This window comes from Schistocerca serialis, chromosome 3, assembly GCF_023864345.2.
Source record: "Schistocerca serialis cubense isolate TAMUIC-IGC-003099 chromosome 3, iqSchSeri2.2, whole genome shotgun sequence".
NCBI classification, from domain to species: Eukaryota; Metazoa; Arthropoda; class Insecta; order Orthoptera; family Acrididae; genus Schistocerca; species Schistocerca serialis.
The window spans coordinates 1,009,605,355-1,009,622,869 of NC_064640.1; the positions used below are offsets into that span (position 1 = coordinate 1,009,605,355).

The following is a 17,515-nucleotide window of genomic DNA, read 5'->3' on the forward strand; positions in this document are numbered from 1 at the left end:
CACACCACAATCCAATAGTGACAGTGGAAAAAGTGAAAATTAGTCACAGATCAGGTTTCAATATCTTGTAGGACATCCTGAAGACTGAAAAGGTTGCTGGCCACTGGATTCTGTTAGTGCTCACGTCCACTCAAAAAGCCTACCAAAGCGATAGAGTAGTTGAAATGTTGCAGTTGTGTCAAACCAATCCAGATAACTTCTTTAGCCATCTTGTCACCATGGATGAGTGCTGTGTGCATCACTGTGACACCGACACAAAGGAACAAATTGAGCAGTGGAAAAGTGAGTTTCACGACCACTAGGCAAGATGGTGCTGGTGTGGTGCCAACAGATTATGGTCATAATGGGCAAACTACCACAGGATCATGCAACTGAACTCTCTTGACAAAGCAACGGGAGGCATTGCAAACAAAGTGTTACAGGAAGTTGCCCAAGGGGGATGGTCCATATTATTCATCACAGGGCTCAATCACACATGTTACTTCTTTGGGTTATCAAAATTTTGCCTCTCCACATTTATTCTTCTGACATAGCACCCAATGATTCTTCCTCTTTCCTCAGACACAAAAACCACTGCATAACAGGCATTTACAGCATGACAATGAAGAGACTTTTGAAGTGGAACATTTCATGAACAGTCACAATGCATATGTTTCCAAATGAGGTCTCGGCCAGGTCATATATAATTGGAAAATGTGTCTAACTGAAGGATGATTATGTAGAGAAGGACCCAACACCATCACAAAGTTTCATGGTCACTGCTAGATATATTCAAGGTGATAATTAAAACTTTGACTATGCCCTGTATCCTGCAAACCCGAAGATAGAAGAGCCCATCTTAGCAGCAGTACTGAAATTAGAGAATGGCCTAAAAAGCACCAGGAACTGATAGAACAACTGCAGAATTGTATTTTTTAAAAGGGGGGGGGGGGGGGCAGTCAATCTTGTTAAGCGAATCCATTAATTTATCAAGTTGACATGGAAGCGAAGAAAGAATCCCACAAGAATGTATACTAGGCATGATTTAATCAATACATAACGAAGTGGGCAAGCCTTGCTGTTCTTATTACTGAGGACTTACCCTGTTCAATGTACCCCATAACACTTTGTCTAATATTATCTACAATAGGCCACTCTATATGCAAAATAGATTTTGAGAGAATGGCTCCTTGCCTAATAGGTCACCAACAGATCGGATATTCCCCTGAGGCAAATACATGAAATGGCATATGAATATAATAATGAACTTCATAACCTTTATGTAGACTGTAAGTAAACTTTTGATGGTCTTAGCCTGACAAAAATGCCAAATGATATGTTATTACTGAGTACATAGCATTTAAGTATGTCTCACTCATTCAAGCAACCCTGGCTGGTTCCAGGGTGGCAGTGCAACTGGATGCTGAATGAAGTACTTGGTTTGACATCAGTACCAGAATAAGGCTGGAGGACACCATTTCTACCACTATTTTCAACCTGACACTGGAGGCAGCTATTTGGGAACTCCAAATATCTAATTATATAGTTACAAAGCCTACTCAGATATTTCCATGCACCTGTGATGTGGCGATTATTATAGAAGAGGCTCATCAGAGAGAACAATGGATGAGCTGAAGGGATCCTTACAACTATGAGGCTTTGTAGTCATGAAATGCAGACCAAGTACATAATGTTCACCGTGAAGGAAAATGACAATCTGAATAAGTTATCAGCAGCACGCTTCAGGATTGAACATGTACAGAACTTTGAATGTCTGGGATCTAATATTAATAGGATTAATTCCATGTCAACTGAAATAAAATCTTGCATCTTAAGTAGTAATCGAAGTTTCCACATGTTTAAGAAGTTATTGGCCTCCAGGATATTACATAGACAGATTAAACGACAAGTATACAAGGTCATGATCAAGTCAGTCAGAACCTATAAATGTGAAATATGTACACAAAAAAGTCACAGTGGAATTAATGACATGAGCTGATAGTGGGCACTGATTTAAATTAGTTGACACTGATTTAAAGCAACGAGGAAAGTTGAAAATTTGTGCTGGCCCGGGCTTCAAACCCTGGTCTCCTGCTGAATATGCAGATGCGCTGACCACTCTGACATCTGGACACAGTGGTCATTGCAAATGCAAAGACTACCCTAGCACACATCCCGTCAGACCCAAATTATCAACTTATCCATGTACTATAGATGTAGTGCTCCTTGCCCATTATCCTCATTAATTATGACATTTTGCCGTTTCCCACAAGAGTTCAAGAGATGTGTACATCTGCACTGAAGTGATCAATTGGTGATCCTCACCTTAATTAAACACAATGTGATCAAAAGTATCTGGACACCCCAAAAACATAAGTTTTTCATATTATGTGTACTGTGCTGCTACTACTGCCAGATACTCCATATCAGTGACCTCAGTTGTCATTAGACATCATGAGAGAGCAGAATGGGGCACTCGACGGAATTCACAGACTTAGAACATGGCCAGGTGATAGGGTGTTCTTGTGCCATATGTCTGTACGCGAGATTTCTACACTCCTAAACATCCCTAGGTCCACTGTTTCTAATGTGATAGTGAAGTGGAAACATGAAGGGACATGTACAGCACAAAAGCATACAGGCCAACCTCGTCTCTTGACTGACACACATTGCTGACAGTTGAAGAGGGTCGTAATGTGTAATAGGCAGACATCTACCCAGATCATCACACAGGAATTCCAAACTGCATCAGGATCCACTGCAAGTACTATGACAGTTAGGTGGGCGGTCAGAAAACTTGGATTTCATAGTTGAGCGGCTGCTCATAAGCCACACGTCACACTGGTAAATGCCAAACGACACCTATCTAGGTGTAAGGAGTGTAAAGATTGGACAATTGAACAGTGGTAAAACGTTGTGTGGAGTGACGAATCATGGTACACAATGTGGCGATCCGATGGCAGACTGTGGGTTTGGCGAATGCCTGGTGAACATCATCTGCCAGTGTGTTTAATGCCAACAGTAAAATTCAGAGGTGGTGGTGTTAGGTGTGGCCGTGTTTTTCACGGAGGGGGCTAGCACCCCTTGTTGTTTTGCGTGGCACTATCACAGCATATGCCTACATTGATGTTTTAAGCACCAATGCTTCCCACTGTTGAAGAGCAATTCGGAGATGGCAATTTTATCTTTCAAGGCAATCGAGCACCATTTCATAATGCACGACCTGTGGCGGAGTGGTGACATGACAATAACATCCCTGTAATGGACTGACCTGACATGAATCCTATAGAACACCTTTGGGACGTTTTGGAACACAGACTTCATGCCAGGCCTCACCGACTGATATTGATACCTCTCCTCAGTGCAGCACTCCGTGAAGAATGGGCTGCCATTCCCCAGGAAACCTTCCAGCACCTGATTGAACATATGCCTGCAAGAGTGGAAGCTGTCATCAAGTTTAAGGGTGGTGCAACACCATATTGAATTCCAGCATTACCGACGGAGGGTGCCACGAACTTATAAGTCATTTTCAGCCAAGTGTCCGGATACTTTTGATCACATAGTGTATATGTGGTATCAGCCCTTTTGGACATATATGATAGAACAGACAAATTTTGATACTGCAGCCATTGTGAATCCAGACACAAAGGAATTCACGATGTTAGCTGCATGTGGGCACTGATTTAAATAAGTGGGGAAATCTGAAAATTTGTGCGGGATAGGGATTCGAACCCAGGTCTCCTGCTGACTAGGCTGATGCACTGAGCCTTCTGGATACAGTGGTCATCGCAACTGCACGGACTACCATAGCATGCTGTGAGTAATGAGGATAATGCATAAGGGGCACTACATCTGAAGTATGTGGATAAGCAGAGAATTTGGGTCTGATGGGAGGTGTGCTAGGTAGTCTTTGCAGCTGCAATGACCACCATGTCCCGGTGGTGCAGTGATCAGTGCATCATCTAATAAGCAGGAAACCCGGGTTCGAATCCTGGTCCGGGACAAATTTTCAACTTTCCTCATTGATTTAAATCAATGCCCACCAGCAGCTAATGTTAATAATTCCTTTCTGTGTTGATTCACAATTACCATAGAATCAAAATGTATCTGTTCTTTTGGACATGACTGAAAAACAGACACAACACACAAAAAAGTACTGATGAGCAGCAGCTCAGAATATTTGAACACAAGGTGCCATGCAAGATCCATGGAGCAGTTCAGATCAATAACAGTACATCCACGTCTTGAACAAATGTTAATACAAGAAGCTGACACTATAAAACACAGGAAAATGGCCTGGCTTGGACATTTTCTTGGGAAGAATGCTGAAAGAACAACAAATTTTTTTTATGAATGGAGGCCAGCTGAGACAAAACAATGAGGAAGCCCCAGAAAATGGTGGACAAATAATGTGAAAGAGGATATAAAATCTCTCAGAGGATGTTGCAGAGTTGCACTGGTGGAGGGGGGGTCAGAATGGAGGAAATTTTTTTGAAGAAGCTAAGACCCATGCAGGATTTTCCTGAGGACGAGGATGAGGATGAGGATGAGGAGGAGGAGGAGGAGGAGAAAAAAAATGAAGCCCAGTAATTACCAACCGTACATTCATGCCACACCAATAAGTCTCTCCCATACAATCTGGCAACCTGTGTATGGTACGTCTACAGGAATGAGGAATCCTTTGCTCTGTATGCTGAAGAGTTAACTACCACATTCACCGACAGGCTTAACCCTCAAAATCTAGTCTGGAAACAGAATTCATGTGCCATATCCTCATACACACCCCTAATCCTCCAACCACCCTCAGGAATGAGCTGCAAAGGAGCACCCTCCTCATCACGCAATACCATCCTGAACAGAAATAAATCAAGTGTATCCTTCAACAGTGCTTTGACTATTTATTATTGCACTTAGAAATGAGAAACATCCTTCCCACCTCACTCCAGTGCCCATCCAATATATGAAATATAGTGTTCCATCCTTACGTCACATCTATTTCCAATCCTCTTGTCACATGGGTCATGTCCCTGTGGAAGACCAAGATGCAAGACATGTCTATGTAGCCACCCAGCATATCCTATTGCAGTCACTTTCCTATCCTGTGCACTTGCTGCCTCAAAATTTGCTTATCTGTCAGTAAATGCCAATGACAATTGACTGCTGAACCACATATTCACAACTGAATCACAAACTCAAAGAGTACTTAAATAGTTGGAAATAAATCAAACTTTAGTTTGTGTACAGCATGTTTGATGACATCCTTGTGAATGAACCTGATGCACGCGTGCAGAGAGGCTAGTCAGTCTGAGAATATTTGGGAACTCAGTGAAAAAAAAATTTATTTCAAAGGCCTCAACCAAGTCTTTACAAATACTCTCCCAATACAGCCTCAGTCAGTCCCTGCCTGCCTTTCAGGAAAGGACTGATTGAATCCAGAATAAGTTGTTGAACTGGACATCACATCACTTTTCCGGCATCTCCGCTGAATGAACTGGAGATTCCGTGCCACCATTTAGCCAACACGGACCGTGGGAGATGGATCACTTGTGTGGTTGCTAGAGGGTCCCGCAGCACAGAGGACAGTTGTGACTTACTCTTCAGTTCCTGTGGTTGAACAGAGCAAACTCTCTTCTGCTCAAGTCTCTGTACAGGGCAGATGGCTCCTGCCGTCTACCCCTGGCTCTGTTCACCAGGACCAGCAACCAACCTCATGAATGTGAATCAACACCTCTTTTGCTCCCTTTCTCCAAGTAGTTAGGCCAAACTCATAAACTGGCAATCACCCTCTGATCTCTGCCCCCACAGCAACCCCTTTCTGTATACTGTCACTGACCATATATTCATAGTTTTCTTTAAGTAACTCTTAATTTGCCAAATCTCTCAACACCCACCTATTCCACTCTGTACCTTGTACAAATTGGTGTCAGAAGTGGCATCCTAACCCACATTTTGGTCTGAAAGGAGGTTGTAAAATTTCCAGTTCATGTTAAATGTTGTGTGGTGGGGTGGGTGGTGTGATTTAGGGGAGGGGACCAAACAGCGAGGTCATCAGCCCCATCAGGTTAGGGAAGGATGGGGAAGGAAGTCAACTGTGTCCTTTCAAAGGGATCATTCCAGCATTTGCCTGAAGCAATTTAGGGAAATCACGCAAAAACTAAATCAGGATGGCAGGATGCAGGGTTGAACTGTCGTCCTCACGAATGTGAGTCCAATGTGCTAAACACTGCGCCACCTCACTTGGTTGTTGTGTGGCCCATCAGAAATATCCACCATTGTTATTTCATCATGACCCAAGGCACTGCAGAGTAATCCAAAGTGAGTCACATCAGCACATTCCCACCATTCCTGGAGCAAAGTGTAGCATGCTGCCCACAGCCTTTTTGCCAGCCAGTGCAGCCACATGCAGGTGTTCCAGCTTGCACCATGTCAGGTGCATTTGACTGCTGCAAAACTGTGCACTGTGCTGTCACCAAACCATCCACATGCATGGGACGTGCAAAACCACACAGTGCATTTGTGCCACTCCTGAGGCCTCGCCAAGCACACAGACGCTATCTACGGTTGGTGCGGCTCACCTGCCGCTGCTGCTGCCACTGCTGCCCAAAGGCATTGCCCATCAGTGGAGTGGCACATCGCTGACCACACTGCCTTCCCACTGTGCTTCCTGCCAGCCCTGACTGAGAGCATCGCTGGAGCCACATCGCGCCACAGCTGGGTCTGTCAGCCAAGCTGCGAGACTGTGTGCCAGGCTGTTCACCGTTGGTTATGCCGTGGCACCCATAAAGATCAGCATTGTGTCGCCATCACATCAGCAGCACTGTTCTGCTGCTTTCTGTGTCCACATGGCCTGCCTGCTACCCATTCATCGAAGCAGCCCATCTGCACAGCCTGAGGTCTATCTCAGACACCGGTGGCTCCATCTTTGTCATCGTGCAGCCAGCCGTCCCCACCGCCTGTGCAGCTACCACACGAGTACCGTGTGTGTATGGCCCACAGCCACACCCACCTACCACTGCCCTCTTCGCATCAGAGGTATGGTAAGTATTGCTATGTACTAGGGCACTGTAATGTTGAGAGTGAACAGGGACTCTCAGACCCTGAAATTATAGTTTTAAATGGACAATCATATTGTATAGTGTTAAATTTTGCATGTTACTCGGTTATTACATTTGTGTTTGGAGGTGTTTTTACTTAGTGGAACGATTTGAAATTTAAACTTTTGTTTCAGTGTAGTTACAATGAGGTATGATGAATGCATATTTGTTTCCAGATAAGCACTTCAGATGTATATTGGTGTGACGATTAATGCCTGTGTAATTTATGCAAATACTTCCATTTAAACAGTGTGCTGCAGTCAGTTTCTTATCGCAGTTTTAAGCATCATTGTTGTTGGAGTATTACATTTATGTTGATTTCTGATGTCCACTTTTCATGTTTAGTTGATGGTTGAGATATGGAAATACGATGAGAAGTTTGTAGATGCATATTTTTGAATGTTATGTGCTAAGATAACTCCAGGGTAGAGTTTTCTGCTCATAGCTCTTCATGACATTTCTTTCTGTTTCATTTTTGTGTCGCGATACATGCTACTTCTTTCCTCTTTCCTATCAACACTCCCTACAGTCGATGGAACTAGTGTGCTGTGTTGTGGGCACCTTGATGTTACCAGGCGTAAGAGCTTTAGAGACCGTGCAAACCTCTTTTACGCAAAAAAACTGCATCTACATTGGTGCACCACAGAAAGAGATAAACCATAAGGCTTGATGGTAGAAAGTTGTTACTGCACAACCAGACACAGATTCAAAACCCAACTCGATTCTGACAATCTTGGTAGTGTTTATCACGTTACTTGTGGGACTAGGCAACTTTAGGCCACAATTACATACAGAGTTGTATTTACACTATAATCACTTGTGTTGCTGAAACCACTAGGATGCTGTGCATTATGCTGGATAGCAGAACAAAAGAACTTGCTTTTTTCCCACTCCACTTTCCTTGATTTTCCTCATACCTTCCTTTTCATTATGAGGATTATTGTAACTGGTGAACTGAATGCTTGCAGTTATACTGTATCTTATAGAAGATTAATTATTGATGTGTACTGAGATTGCTGTAGGTAAGAGTCGAAGTTGCCACATGATGAGTCAGAGTACTGCTTGTATGGCAGAAAACGTTGTGCTGATTGCTACCTGAGCCACATCAGAAGCTAATTCTGAGCCTCCAAAGCAAGAAGCAGCTCTGAACATTATACAGAAATATATGTTTAGTTGGAATACAGTATTTGCTGAGGACCATGCCTCCATTACCATATGTTAAGGTGATGTGTAATTATGTAGTCTATGAGAGATGTAAATGCTCTTGTGCTGAATATTATTAAGTGAATTGTTTTCTACTGTTATTGACAAAAAACAGTCAAGGTTAGATGAGTAACTTGTTAATTCTGCATTAGCAAGACTCCAGCCTAACAATAAGAATTTATTTTTGATGTTAACTAAAACAATTACTTACTTTGTAAATTTGATTACTGATTACATACTGGAACTTCTACCTCGTATTCCATTACGTTTGAGGCGTTTGAGGCATTTTTTGGTGTGTGCGTGTGTGTGTGTGTGTGGGGGGGGGGGGGGGGGGGGAGCAGGACTAGATCAATCAGAAATAGGTCCTCTGGGAAAATTTCAAAAAAAGATTTCTTGTTTAAAATGTTCTCTGGGATGTCTACTTCATTGTGGTATTCATCTCAAGTTTGCCAGAAACTCCTTTATCAAGTTACTAGATGATTTGTGAAAAAGTGTCTCCAAAAACTATTCACAGTGGGGAAAAAAAGAGTGTCAACATAATGGCCAATGTGGCACCATGCAATTTCAATGATGGCCTAAAATACATTGCGGAAATTTTGAAAGTGCATCAATTTGAGATTGGACCAACCTGTCACAACTTCTGCACAAAAGCACGCAAAAAGTGTGCAAAGCGAGCAGAGCAATGGATGACAAACTACTACAGTGGCCCACAGGACCACCATGGCCAAGAAGAAGATGGAGGAGGACCACCACCTTTTGAATCTGAAGGATTGCTGTATGGTCCAGGAATCGAAATGTGTTTTTCTTGAAACAATATTTTTCAAATTGGTGTGAAACATAACTTTAGGATGGTAAATATGATTTTATTGGAATTTGATGTCTGCATTTTAACTGAATTCTCTATCCGCATGTGGCCACTTTGTGATATCCTCAAAAGTATATTTTCAGTGCACATTTTTGTTTCAACTTTTTTGGCAAAAACAAAGTCTTTTTTAAACACATTATCATTTTGTTAGAACACAATATTTTCAAATTACCTTATATGTGCTGACAGAAAATATATTTACAATGTGTTATGCCAAATTACTTTGTTACAGGTCCAATAGGAGGGCTTTGTGAATTCTGACAGATGGCTGGTGTACCGGCTGCATGAGGTCATTCCACCTGGTGCAGCGGTTACAGGGAGCATCCAATGTGAACAAAAAGACGATTCCTTAAAGACAAAAATGTAAGGAATAAAACTATATAATCAGATTTAGCAATAATTCTTATTTTACTTGGGGAAAAATTATGAAAAGCACCTATTCTTTTGATTCTGAATCAATATTGTCACATGAACAAGTAAAACTATTATATACATGGCAAAATATGTTTACAGCTTCTCTTAAGCACAAGGCACCATAAACTGCTTCTAATTGTATGGGACCATTTAAAAATTTGCTGTCCTATTTATTAGCTTACAAGAAAGAAGTACTAGAATATTTACAATATAAAAATTTCTGACATCTTTCAGTGATTTCAGCGACTGCTAAAAGCATGAATTTCTATGGAGTAATGAATGAAAGTACACTGCCATACCAAAAAATGGAAGCACCCAAGAGATATTATCAGATGTTAATGTAACTTTGTACATGTACACACAATTGGTGGGTCTCTAAATGATCATAAAGAGTAGCAATTCTCTGTGCAAGGTACAATGATCATCAGAGTGTATTAGGGCTGCTCATGTTTCACATTGTTATCAGGCCTAGTAGGGTATAAAACAGGCATGGACAGCATCAGATATTGAGTGATCACTGGGAAGGTCACAGAGGTGCTGCGTACTCATGTGAGACATCTTTATCAGCGCAAGACAGACTTTGAAAGGGGCTTTATTACAGGTCTGCATTTGGCCAGCTGGTCAAACTGTGTAATATCCACATTTGTAAGGCATTCAGATGCGACAGTGGCCCAATGTCGAACTGGGTGTGAACATGAAGGCAGACATACTCGCCGTCAAGTTTCCGGTTGAGCACATCGTAACGCATTTGCAATGTTGCGTGTCGTCCGAGAACAAGTAGTGGACACTCCGCAACATTCTATGATACCTTACACCCTTACTTGGAGACTAGCTGTAGCTGGACTATGAAATTACCGTCCCCTGATAGGCTGCTGTTAACAACAGAAACATCTGTGTTTGGTATGGTGCTGTGTTCATTGAATGAATCACAGTTCTGTATTGCCCCAGATGACCACCATTGATGAGTACGGTGGTGGTTTGGGAAGAGATGACATTCTTCTGATGTTTCAGAGAGGCAACAGTGGTGTTACTGCTAGTTCATGGTGTGGGGAGCCATTGGGTATGACTTCAAGACACGGTTGGTAGTGACGGCAGGAACTATGATGGCACAATGATATGTCACACATGTTTTGCATCCTCTTGCATTACTTCATGTGACAGTACCATGGTGTCACTTTTCAACAGTATAATACTTGTCCATGCACAGCATGTGTGTCTATGAACTGTCTGCATCTTGCTGATGTACACCCATGGCCAGCAAGCTCTGCAGATATATTCCTGATAGAACATATATGGGAACTACCCAGATGTCAACCCTGTTCCAGTGTCAGTGTCCATGATATCAAGGACCAGTCCCAACAGTTGCGAGCCAATTTACCTCAGGAGAGGACACAACGGCTTTATGACATTTTGTTACTACATCTACATTTTGGTTTCCAGCTTGGTAAAATGTTTCTCCTTAACCTTTTTACTAGATGTGACAATACTAATTCTTATTGTTTATGGTACCACAAAGTTCTTAAAGTCCACCACGATGCCCACTAGTCTCACGACTCGGAGCATCCACAGAAGAGTAATTCTTAAATTTCAAATGCTTTTCACACATGTTAAAATTTACAGTTCTTCAGATGATGCCATAGTCAACATAATGCCATAACTTTTGCACAAAAAATAAAGGAGAGTTTAATAGAAGCATAATAATCGTGAAACACACACACACACACACACACACACACACACACACACTAAATATGTCACTGGTTTGTTTGTATTCCCCCCCCCCCCCCCCTAAAGTGTGTTCTTACCTCTCTTGTTCTCTGGTCTGGCTCAAATACAAGCTCTGAATACAGATGCTGCTGCTGTGAAAAACAAAATAGCTTTATTACAACTGGACAAAATTATTAAAAGGAATTTAAATTATTAAAGAAGAAAACTATGTATTCATGCAGCATTCTTAAATCAACTATACTCCAGAGGAATTCTAAATACACTTAATCTGAAGACTGAATCACGTTGCTGACACATTCTGGTCAGATGCTATCCCTTGAGTATACACCTTGCTTTACTGGATAAAAGGATTTTCATACTGTATCATAGGATGTCCCCGATTTCAAGCCATATGATAGGTAATGAAAGACCTGATGAAGGATGTGGTTCACTTGTTCCAGTATGGGGCAGTGAGAGGACTGGGGCATGTGGGGAAATGGAAAAGAAGACCTGTTTGGGGACTAGGTTGGGGAATAGTGTCTGGCTGTGAACACGATGGTGAGACAACCTTGAGCATACTGGGCAAGGCACTACAGACACACCATCCCTGGGTGGCCACACTGTATGGAAGGGATTTTTTTGGATGGAAGGAATGGTAGCTGTCGAAATGCAGGTACTGTTGGTGGCTGATGAGTTTAATGTGGTCAGAGGTGTCATTGGAGCCTTCAGAAAAGAGGGGGTCAACATCCAGGATGGTGGCTTGCTTGATTGAGAAGGACCAGGTGAAGCAGATGGGAGAGAAGGTGTCAAGATTGTGATGGAATGGTGAGAGGGAGTCTTGGCCTGAGTCCAGATCATGAAGATATTATCAATGAACCTGAATCATATCAGGGGTTTGAGGTTTTGGGCTACAAGGAATGTTTCCTCTAGATGGCCCATAAACAGTTTGGCATAAGAGGGTTCCATGTAAGTGCCTATGACTGTGCTGCGGCTTCGTTTGTATACCTTTCCTTCAAAGAAGAAGTAGTTGTATGTTAGAATAAAGTTAGTGAGTTGGAAAAGACCATGGGCATGAGGGATGTTGATGTATAAGCACGTGGCAGCAACAGCGATGAGTAGGGATCCAGGACGTAAAGGGGTGGAGATGGCGGAGAGTCAGTAAAAGAAGTAGTTGATATCATTGACATGGGAGGCTAGATTCTGGCAATTGGTTAGAGGTATTGGTAAATGAGAGCTGAAATTCTACCAGTGGTGGCCCAATAAACAGCTTCAATGAGATGTCCAGTTTCTGTGGATTTTGGAGAGCATGTAGAAGGTGGGTGTGCAAGGTGTCATAGGACTGAGGAGGTAAATGGATTCAGGTGAGAAGTTCTGGGAAGGGCCTGAGGTTTTAAGCAGTGATTCGAGGTTATGTTGGAATTCTGGGATGGGATCACTCTGGCAGAGTTTCTAGGTGGAGGAGTCACATAATTGGCAGAAGCCTTCTGCTCGGTAGTCACTGCAATTCATAACAAAGTGGTGAAACCTTTGTCGCAGGTAGGATAATCAGGTCAGGATTTGTTTTGAGGTGGTTTATGGCTGTCCTTATCTACTGAAAAGTTGATGTTCTTAGGAAGGTACACAGGGAGGATGATGAGGCCAAGTTGGACTTAAGGAATCCTGGAAGGTAACCAGGTGGTGATTAGATGGGAGAAGGGTGAGGATCACTGTTGGATGGTGGTATGAACTGAACTGGGAGAGGCAGCATTCAATGTTGGGATTAGGTTCGCTTTGGTTGGAGGGATCGATAGCACAGAAGTGTTTTCATTGCAGGAATCAGAGCAAGGGGAGTTGGTGGATGGAATAAGTTGGATAATGGTTCCCCAAGGGAGCAGTAGGATATCAGCACATAGGATAACTTCTGTAGCTGGTCGCTGGAATACTCCTCCAGGTGCTAGAGAGGAAGGGATTCAATTTCAGAGATGTGTTGTAAGTAGTAGGGGTTGTACAGTAGCAGTATCTTGTGGAAGGAGCAGAGGTTGCAGTACCAGGTTTCTAAGGGCCAGGGACTTGTGGAATCTGTAAAGGTGAAGGTCATTGTGAAAGGAGAGATGTGACTCAGAGAAAGGAATTTTTATGGTTAGACTGTTTCTTTTCTTTGGGGGGGGGGGGGGGGGAGGGGATTTAATGGTTCAGATAATATTTAAGAACAGGAAGTAGGACTGAGTTTTAACCAGGGAAAGGGATACTGAACCGGTGCAGAAAGATGGAGCAGGAGTCCACTGTGACAGGGATGGCGTTTGGAAAACAGAAATGATTTGGAAATAGGCAAATGACGGTGTTAGATGGTTATTCCAGACACCATATCCATACGTTATCCAACCTGCTGATGTCAACCTCATACCATCAAGACCCTGCCTACCTGACCTTTTCAGCCTACCACATTCCCAAAAGTTACCAGAGCCGAAAGATTCCCAGAACACTGTTGTTAACCTCTCCACCAAAACCAAAGGCCTCATCTTTAGCCATACACCCAAATTTAACTATGTTTAACTTGGCAAAGATCTACTCTCCTTCCCCCAATTCCTGCAATGGAAACATTTCTTTGCCACCAATCCCTCCAACCAAAGCTAACCTAATCCAAAAATTGAGAGCTCCCTCTCCCAGTTCACACCATCATCTAACCATGTGCCCCCCCCCCCTTCCTCCCCCCAGTTACCTTCCAGGAATCCCTTACCTCCATTTGGCCACACCATCCTTCCCCAGGTCTCTTACTAATACCATCAACCTTTCAGTATAAGGAAGAACAGCCATAGACAACATCAAAACAAATTCTGACCTGATAATTCTACCTGCAGATAAAAATTCCACCACTTATTTTATGAATTGCAGTGACTGCCTGGCAAAAGGCCTCTGCCAATTATCTGACTCCTCCACCTATGAACTCAGCCATAGTGATCCCATTCCAGAAGCCCAACATAACCTCCAATCCCAGCTTAAAGCCTTTGGCCCTTCCCAGAACGTCCCCCCTGAAAATATTTCCTTTCTCACCCCTATGACACACCATACCCTACCTGCTACATGCTCCCCAAAATCTACAAACCCAGCAATCCTGGAGACACCATTGAAGCTGGTTATTGTGCCACCACTGAAAGAATTTCAGCTGCCAGTGGCCAACATCTCCAACCAATTGCCCAAAACCTAACTTCCCACGATGATACCAACCACACCCTACATCGAATCTCCATCATCCCCACTCCTTTACCTCGTGAACCCTACTCATCACTGTTGATGCCAGATCATTGAAACACCAACATCCCTCATGCCCATGGTCTTGCTGCTATTGAACATTATCTTTCCCAACGTCCTTCACACTTTAAACCCACTACCTCATTCATCATACACTTCACTAACTTTATCCTGACATGCAACTACTTCTCCTTTGAAGGGAAGGTATACAAACAAATCCAGGGCACAGCCATGGGCACTGGCACAGCACTCTCCTATGCCAAACTGTTTATGAGCCATCTAGAGAAACATTTATAGCCTTCCAAAACCCCAAACCCCTAATCTGGTTTAGATTTGTTGATATCTCCATGAGGTGGACTCAGGGCAAAGACAGTCTATCCTAGTTCATTTACAACATCAAACCTTCTCTCCCACCCACTTCACCTGGTTCTCCTCAACCCAGCAGGCTGCCTTCCTGGATGTTGACCTCCTAGTACCTGATACCTCCATCTTTACCTCTGTCCACATTAAAACCACCAACAGTACCTACATTTCGACGGCTGTCAGTCCTTTCACACCAAAAAATCCCTCCATACGGATTGGCCATCTGGGTATGGCATATCTGCAGTGACAAGAACCCCCTTGTCCAATATGCTGAAGGTCTCACCAAGGCCTTCACACACAGGCACTATTCCGCAGACCTACATCACAAACACATCTCTTACACCATTTCCCCCACACATCCCAATCCTCCCGCCACCCCCAAAAATCAGCTACAAAAGAGTGCCCCTTCATCAACCGAAACTGCCCTCGACTGGAACAATCGAACACATCCTTCGTCAGGACTTTGATTACCCATCATCATGTCTTGAAATGAGGGACATACTTCCCAAGACCCTTCCCACACCTCCTAATTCGGTGTTCTGTTGCCTAGTCAACTTCCACAACATCCTAGTCCACCCTCATGCCACTCCCAATCCCAACCCCAACACCTTTCAACAGGGACCATATCTCTGTGGAAGACCCAGTTGCAAGGCCTGCCCAATCCACCCACAGCTTATCCTACCCCATCAAAGTGTCATATACCAACTCCGTGGCAAACATTGCACAAACTTTTATGTTGGTATGACTACCAACCTGCTGTTGTCAAGAACAAAGTTAACCATCCAGTGGCACAACATGCGGCTGAGCATAACATGCTCAATTTCAATGGCTGCTTCATGAACTGAGTCATCTGGATCCTTCCCTCCACCACCAACTTCTCTGAACTACACAGATAGGCGTTATCCTTACGAGACATCTTCCTCTCCCATAATTGTCCTGGCCTCAACATCAGGAAACCACTGTCTCTTCATTCTCCACCCAAATGGTTTCATATTCCTCTGCCCTGTCACCACCTGCCAATTCATGTCTCCATGTCACCTTCAGTGTGTGCCAGTTCCCACCAGCTGCTACAAATATATCTGCCAATTCATGTCTCCATGTCACCTTCAGTATGTGCCAGTTCCCACCAGCTGCTACAAATATATCTTGGCATTTAAGAGCATCCTAGATGACTAACTGTAAAGATGATTTGCTTTTTTAGTACTGTCCTCAGCCAGACCACATGTGAGATGTATGCCTGCAGAGTTCTCAATTGATAATTGTTTTATAATATGCATATCTTGCATTCTGTAAGAAACAACAGTGATGTCCTTCTCACAGTGTTTTCCCGCGAACTGACATGTGGTGCTACTGCTGAATGGCAGGCACAAGGTGATGGTATGGGTGGTGTTTCTGTCATTCAACAGCAGCACTGTGCATGTCAATTTCTTGGAAAATATTGTAAACAAAGTTATGACACACCACTGCATCTTTCACAACTGAAACTTACTTGCATTTTGTGACCAACATTCTTCATTTGAGATTTTAACAAAACACTCCCTTTACTCAGTTATAATGTCATCACTTTTCATACAAATATACTATTTTTATCTTTTTTTCAAATTGTGGTTTGTTGGATTTGGGCATGTCAGTAAGTAAGTGAAAAATGGGTCACATCTTTTTAATTTCTGTTAGTGTTATGTTATACATGATCTTACTTTCTGTATATGTTGCAATGGCACATTGTACAGACAGTAAGTTTTTATTGATGGTTTCATCATGGTAAAACCATGATAGCCATAAAGCAAATCTTATACATCAAAGGATGGATCAAACATGAACCCACTTTAACATTTACTACATACAGTGGATTAGAATGAGTGTTCAGCTTCTTGGGTAGATATAACAACCATTCAACACTTAATAGCACTGTGGGAGTAAACGTATGACAATTGTTTGAGTATAGTATGTTCTCTTTGGTCGATAAAGCAGATTGCTGTTTAGTTCCTCTCTGGTACTACTTGAATCACTCATGTTATATAGGCACATCAATGCTGTGTAATTATTTGGAAGATGTAAATAAATTGAGTCTTTACTTAGCAATTGTGAGTTAACACTATTTATTGTGGTTAACTTCAAGACACAATGATGACACTGAGAATAAAAATGGATACTAAAGAACAAGAAATTAAAAGTGAACCAACAATGCCTCCAATGACTGACGCAGGCAACATTTAAAGTAACACCGCTTCAGGTAACATTTAAAGTAACTTCTAATGGTGAAGGCCCAATTTCTGCAAAGTTTTGGATTTCCCATAGCATTCTACCTATCGCTGCAATGTTCCAACAATGCTGTGAAGTGAAAAGGAAATTCCATGATATTTACCACAGCAACCATAATTATTGTTTTGTATGCTGGAGATTTTATGTGCTGCATATGGTGTTTAAAGTGATGAATTGCAATTTATACTGACAGTCTTCAACTCTCAGAAATTGCTTCTAGTGTCAGATGTTATTAAAACCATGTCATAGCAAAACAAATGATGCTCAGCTTTCCAACACATCCTGGACACACTCAAATAACAGATTGCTGAGAAGCAAGATGAGACAACTCTGTACTAAACAAGCAGACATTACCATTCTACAATTCCACTGCTCCATACCTTGCAATGATAAAAAAAAA

The 17,515-nt window shown here is 42.6% G+C and overlaps 1 protein-coding gene across 3 annotated transcripts in view; it reads right to left on the minus strand.

The window, feature by feature from the left end:
* LOC126471466 (dynamin-binding protein-like) overlaps positions 1 to 17,515 on the minus strand; it is a 213,444-nt gene that overhangs the window by 23,335 nt on the left and 172,594 nt on the right. For 2 of the 3 annotated variants that reach the window (XM_050099663.1, XM_050099661.1), the window contains one exon: positions 11,361 to 11,414. In XM_050099663.1, coding sequence (XP_049955620.1) covers positions 11,361 to 11,414 — 54 coding nt within the window. The remainder of the gene's footprint in view (positions 1 to 11,360; positions 11,415 to 17,515) is intronic. The other variant, XM_050099662.1, reaches the window with a different exon arrangement.